Source organism: Spinacia oleracea, chromosome 4 (genome assembly GCF_020520425.1).
Source record: "Spinacia oleracea cultivar Varoflay chromosome 4, BTI_SOV_V1, whole genome shotgun sequence".
In the NCBI taxonomy this organism is placed as follows: Eukaryota; Viridiplantae; Streptophyta; class Magnoliopsida; order Caryophyllales; family Amaranthaceae; genus Spinacia; species Spinacia oleracea.
This window is the reverse complement of record NC_079490.1, coordinates 46,009,574-46,016,514: the sequence shown is the minus strand read 5'-3', so window position 1 is coordinate 46,016,514 and position 6,941 is coordinate 46,009,574. Positions and strand designations below refer to the sequence as shown.

The 6,941-nt window shown below is 33.8% G+C and overlaps 2 protein-coding genes across 2 annotated transcripts; both read left to right on the top strand.

Moving 5' to 3' along the window:
* Positions 1-449: 449 nt before the first annotated feature.
* LOC130471506 (uncharacterized) lies at positions 450-1,246 on the top strand. The gene is made up of 2 exons (XM_056841687.1): positions 450-1,066; positions 1,243-1,246. Exons 1-2 carry the CDS (start codon positions 450-452, stop codon positions 1,244-1,246), a joined length of 621 nt encoding a protein of 206 aa, XP_056697665.1.
* A 2,097-nt stretch (positions 1,247-3,343) lies between these two features.
* Positions 3,344-5,213, top strand: LOC130471505 (protein FAR1-RELATED SEQUENCE 5-like). Its single transcript, XM_056841686.1, has 4 exons — positions 3,344-3,359; positions 3,435-3,524; positions 3,637-3,639; positions 4,183-5,213. The coding sequence occupies exons 1-4, from the start codon at positions 3,344-3,346 to the stop codon at positions 5,211-5,213; spliced, it is 1,140 nt and encodes a 379-aa protein (XP_056697664.1).
* Positions 5,214-6,941: the final 1,728 nt, after the last annotated feature.

Sequence of the window (6,941 nt, the reverse complement as noted above, 5' to 3'; positions counted from 1 at the left end):
ATGATCGAATAAGTTGGGACTTCATCAAAAGAGTCCTTATTGCCTTCAACTTCCCTCCTACCTGGGTGTCTTGGATAGTGAAGTGTATCACAACAGTAACTTATTTAGTCTTAGTCAATGGGGAAGTTACGGAGCAGTTTAAGCCAGCGTGTTGTTTGAGACAAGGCGATCCCTTGTCGCCTTATCTCTTCATCCTGTGTATGGAAGTCTTGTCAAACAAATGCTGAAACTTCAAGAGGATAATTCAATACGAGGACTGAAAATAGGAAGGAGGTCTCCTCATATGAACCATCTGTTTTTTGTCGATGACGCCCTTTTTTACTTAAATGCCACGCCTGACTCGTGTGGGATGTTGAGGAGGGCACTTGTTGATTTTTCTTTGATTTCAGGTGAATTGGTGAGCCCGAAAAAATCTTTCACCTAACACCCCTCGAAGATTCATCTCATTCATGAGACAACCATTGGGGATGAAAAACAAAGCTGCAATGGGTACTTACCTAGGCTGTCCCATGGATGTAGATGGGAGGAGCTCGACAAAATTTGACTACTTGGTGGAGAGGGTCTCAAAGAAAATTTCTTTATGGAAGTTTTCTTGTTTATCTCAAGGAGGGAAACTGATCCTCATGAACAGTATCATTATTGCTATGGCATCCCATGTCATGGCCCTCTATCTGGTACCGAAAGGTGTGTTAAAAAGAATCTCATCTCTTTTTACTAAATTCTTCTGGGCATCATCAATGGAAAAAACTCCAGTTTATTGGAGAGCTAGAACATTACTGGAGAAGCACACTTCTGAAGGTGGCCTAAGCTTAAGAAATGTAGAGAAACTGAACGTGGCGTTAGTAGGGAAGCAAGCATGGAGTATTCACAACAACCCGCACTGTTTGGTAGGCAGAGTTGTCACAGGCAAGTACAGGTACTCACCGATTATAATGGCAAGAAATGGCATGACTTTGGGTCGAGTTTCTTTGAGTTTCAAAAGCATGGTTAGGGCAGCGGATAAACTCAACATGGGAGTTGGGATGCTGATAGGTGATGGGAATAATATTGACATTGAGCAAGATGTGTGGGTTCGAGGTGAAAAGGTGAAAAAGAAGATAGGAGCTAACCCATCATTGAGATGGGTTTCTGATCTCTTAACAAGTGATGGTCAATGGAACCCAACAACAATTTGGATTTCATTTGATGGTCGTACATCACGGAGAATACTATCGTTGTATGTCAACGATGGTTCTGGTGAAGATGAGGTTGTATGGAAGCTATCACCGAATGGATATTACTTTGTCAAATCAGGTTATGCACTCTTGATGGGCCGAAGAAGAGAGGGAAGGGGGAACCCTTCGTTTTGGAATTTTTTTTGGAAAATGAAAATACTCAAACCATGGAAGATCTTTTTATGGAAACTGATAAATAGGTCTTTGCCCTCGTGTACCAACCTCTGATCGAGAGGAGTGGTTTTAGATGTGATTTGCAAAAGTTGCAAAGGGGAAGAAGAATCTCTGGAACATCTGTTCAGAGACTGCCATATAGTTCAACGAATATGGGGTACAAGCTCGTTGGGTCTGCGTGTGGAAGGGTGCGAGATACAAATCTCAACATGGGTGAAAAACTACATAAACTACTTCCTCAAATGCGATCAAGGTGGTGAAGAAAAACTCACGACGGACTCACAGAAATGGTGTGATATTTAGAGGAGACATCCCTGACCCAAGTCGAATTCTTACACATATTGAAGAACAATATGGTCGTTGTTGGAAATTTAAAGAAAATCAAGTGAGAAATAAGGAACCACAGCAGCAAGCAAGCACTTCAGTCTCCGTTTCTTCTTTTAGGTCTACGGGAAGTAGAAATGGTTTGCAACCAGCGTGTGTGCAAATTGATGGGGCATGGAAAAAATGCAATAAAAAGGTGGGAATAGAATGGTTCGCAGGCATTGGGTGGTGGATCATCCACGAAGGAACAACGATAGCAGGGCAGAAACATGTGCTGGCTTCATCCCCTTTACAGGATGAAGCTCTGGAACTGAACTTTAGCATCATGGAAATGGAGACCCAACACAGGCGACTGGAAGTGTACACGGACTGTCTGGACCTGATTTGAGCATTCCAACAACCACAGAAGGTTAACAAGGACAGTAAAATTCCGTTTTATGATATTTTGTATGTAGTTAACAGCTTGGAGTACTTTTGTATTTCGAAAGTGCCTAGAGCTCAAGTTGCTGATGCCCATAATCTGGCTGTACAAGCCAGAAAAAGGGACTAGCCACTCTTTATTTACTTTCCTTCTGCCAAAAAAAAACAACAAGAAACAACTTCATCTTTTTTGACCCAAATGTATGAAACAATGTATAATGTTTTATTAACAAAAACAAGAGAATACAATACTCTCAAATTAATTGCATAGAACAATACAATAATATGTAATTGCATAGAACAATACAATAATATGTAAATACGAAGTAACTCGTGAACCTAATTCCCATAATTCTCAATTTGAATTCCATGAATTCAATTATCTATTACCCATCATTCTGATACAAATTTAGAATACATCATTACAATCCTAAATACAAATATCCAATTTCAAATACCAAACTAGTTTTCTTTTATACATAGGTGATTAAAATTCTAAATACAAACACCAATTCTAAATACAAATTCTCAATCTATTCTAAATATAAATTCTCATGAATCAATTCTAAATACAAGTTAGGTAAATTCCAAATTTCAATTCTAAATACAAATTCCCAATTTTAAAAACGTAACAAATAATTTGTGAGGATGAATTCATATAAGAAAGAAATTTTATTAAATAAAATCAGCCGCGTAAAATTTCACGAATGTGCAGGAAGAGGAGGATAATTACCTTCAAAGATTGAGAATGAGATGGGTTGTATGGTTGAAAAGAGTATGGCTGGTAATCTCCTTGAACTCGCGAATTTGCATTGTTCTAAGTAAATTGATTTGATGTTATCATATACTCATATAGATTGAAAGAAGATTGAAGGAGGTTGAAAGGAGGACGGCTACGGAAAAGAGTTTCTCCAAAAAATTAAGAAGGGTAATTTTAATTCAATTCCACTTGCATGGACCCGGTCCACTATAAGATTAGCATGGACCTGGATAATTAGGTAATTTTGTTACGCTGATTAGGATGATATCGTTTGATATCACGTGATCCAAAAAAACAGAAAACGCGCGACCAATTTTGAACTAAACCCTAAAATCTCTCTCTCCTCCAGCAGCTTCTCTATCCTCCAACAGCTTCTCTCTCTTCGACCTTCAACAATGGAGGACGATTTAATTGATTTGAATATCGATTTAAATCGCGCAATAGAAGAGAAATGTATAATTATGAAGGTAATATTCTAATACTAGTAACTACGAAGAATTATAGTAACTTTAATACTAATTGCATAATTATTGCTTTTTTAGAAAATTTAGAGAATCATAGAGAAGTATACGACGTTGAAGATGAAAGCACATCTCAGCAAGTTATGGTTGCAGATCATTGTATTGAAGAAGGTATGATATAGTATCTCTTAATAAATATATAGTAACTGTTACGTGATATAGTTATCCTCTTATTTAATATAGATGCTATAATAGTGTACACATTAAAATATTATAATTGCAGAAGGTAACTATAACATATTAAGAGGAACTATATTTATAATACAGTAACTATAATATATAAAGAAGAATTGTATACTGTAGAGTAACTATCACATATACATATGAGTTATATTAACTGTAGAGTAACTATCACATAAAGGAAGAAACTATATTAGAAAGAAACTATTTATAGTATAGTAACTATAACATATAAAGAAGAACTATATATATATTGTAGAGTAACTATCACATATACACAGGACTTATAGTAACTGTAGAGTAACTATAACATATAAACACTAACTATATAAAATGAAGAGTAATTATTACATATAAGCACAAACAATAGTAACTATAGAGTAACTATAACATGTAAAGAGGACTATATTTATAGTAAAGTAACTATAACATATAACAAGTAACTATATTAAATAAAAAATAACTATTATATATAAACAGTAACTTTATTAACTGTAGAGTAATTATAACATAAAAAGAGAAACTATATTTATGGTAGAGTAACTATAACTTATAAAGAGTTACTAAGCTAATATTTATATCTGTACAGGTTCAATAATACATTCAATTGATACAAACCACATCATCTTTGAAAATCCAAATAATGAGCAGCAACAAAACATTGATAAAGAATTAGATGGCAGTTTAATTGGAGAAGCAAGGAAAACAACCGATGAGATTTATGATCTATATTGCAAACATGCTGCTATTATTGGTTTTAGTGTACGAAAAGGGAAGAATAGATATAAAGAAGGAACCACTATTGTAAATGGAAAATACTTCTACTGCTCTGCTGCTGGAATAAGAGACACTCCTAAAAACAAAGAACTAAAAAATGAAGATGATCAATCAGATGCAAAGAAGAAAGAAAGGAGAAAAAGAGTGATGATAACAAGAACAAGTTGTGAAGCTCAGATATTTGCAAAGAAGAATGAAAATGGAGATTTTGAAATAGAAAAGCATGTAGTGGTTCATAATCACCCATTGACAAGAGAAATAAGTAATTATCTCCACCGATCGGAACGACAAATGACAGAGCCTAAACAAGAAGCTATTGAGGCAATGTCAGAATGTGGTCTTAGACCAATGGAGTCTTTTAGATATATGTCAACAGAAACTGGTGGAGACTGTGTAGGTCATACAATGATTGATCATCTAAACTACTGCTACAAGTTAAAAATGAAGCAAATTGATGGCAAGGATTCACAAACACTAGTGAACAAACTGTATGACTTACAATCAATAGATCCTGAGTTCTTTTTCAGAGTAAGACTCAATGGTGAAGGAAAAGTTGAGTGCCTATTTTGGAGGGATTCGATGATGAAAGAAGATTACAAAATATATGGGGATGTTCTTGTTTTTTATACTACATGCAGAACAAATAAGTACAATCTTATATGTGCTCCATTTGTTGGTATCAATAACCATTGGAAAAACACAATGTTTGCTTGTGCTTTCGTTGGGGATGAAACCACTGATTCTTTTGTATGGGTGTTTGAAACTTTTCAAAAATCTATGGGAGGAAAACACCCAGTATCAATCTTCACAGATCAAGATGCAGCTATTGCTGCTGGAATATAACAGGTAACTCTTCATATAATATAGTTACTGTCTATCACATATAGTTACTGTTTGTATTAGAATAGTTACTCAATTTATATGGTTTGTCTTTATTTTTTATAGTTACCCTTATACATATATAGTAACTCTTAACATATTATAGTTACTGAGAATAACTATAAACAGTAATATATATTGAGAATAAGTATAACTGTACATATAATTACTCTTTAGTTTTTATAGTTACCCTTCTATGCATATAGTAACTCTTAATATAATATAGTTACTGAGAATAACTATAAACATTAATAAATATTGAGAATAACTATACCTTTTCATATAATTACTCATTATTTGTTATAGTTACCCTTCTGTAAATATAGTAACTCTTAATATAATATAGTTACTCTTCATTTGTTATAGTTACCCTTCTGTATTCATTCTTATTTGTCAGGTTTTTCCTTCTTCAAGACACAGGTTATGCTTGTGGCACTTGAGTAAAAACGCAAACAGTAGATTTGGTTTATTGTAGTCTGATAAAAAATTCAAAAACGCATTCTACAAGTGTTTAAGTGGGTGTATAACACCAAATGATTTTGAAGAAACTTGGAAATCTATGATAAACACTTTTAAGCTGGAAAAGGATGACTAGTTCAATAGATTATATACTCTTAAAGAAAAATGGTGTGTACAACTTTAAGTAAAGATTTTTTTCCTGCTGGTATACTTTCTTCACAAAGAAGTGAAAGTACAAACCATGCCGTTGGATTTAAAGCGAATAAAAGTACTACATTAACAGAGTTCTATAGTATTTTTTAAGATACAATAAATCGATGGAGAAAAACAGAAGAAAAGGACGACTTGGACTGTACAAGAGGAATACCTACTTCAGAGCTAAGTATGAGTGCTATATTAAAACAAGCAGCGAATGTATACACTCTAACACTTTTTCGTGATTTTGAATAAGAGTTCAAGCTTTCTGTGGCAAGTAGTGCAAAGTTCACAGGAAGTGTTGAAAGAACGGTGTTTTTTGAGGTCTGGATAGAAGGAATAACAGGTAAAAAAACTCTAAATCTTTGTTTAATATTTTGAATAGATGTTCTTTTTAATAATATTATATTTTATGTAAATAATCTAACAGGATCAAGGCAAGAAGTTCAATTCAAAATTGAAGATTCAACCGTCACTTGCACATGCAAAAACTTTGAACAATCTGGATGGTTGTGTTTCCATTGCCTGAGAATATTGCATTTACATTCAATCAATACAGTTCCAGATCGTTACATAACAACAAGATGGACTAGATAAGTAAGGAAATATATATGGGAAAAGGTTGATACAATAAAAAAAGAAAAAGGTGAAATCAAAATTTTTACTGGTTGGAGATTACATATGATCAGAAGGTACATTTTTCTTCTACATTAGTTCTTTTTCATATAGTTACAAATACATTTGATATTTTATTTAACGTTAAAACTTTATATGACAGATACTATAACTTAATCTTGAAAGGACATAAGATAGCAAAGGCTAGGAAATTTATCGAGGAAAGTTTTAAAACTGATAATAAAGCAGTTGACGAGATCATAAAAAAGGAAGAAGAAAGGAAGGCCAAAGAAGAAGCTGCAAAGATAGCAGAACAAGAGAAGGCAAAAGCTGAAGCACAACGAGAAACACAAGAAGGGGAATCAACTAATTCTGAAATAACAATGGTGCTTGATCCTGATCGCGTTAATACGAAAGGAAAAA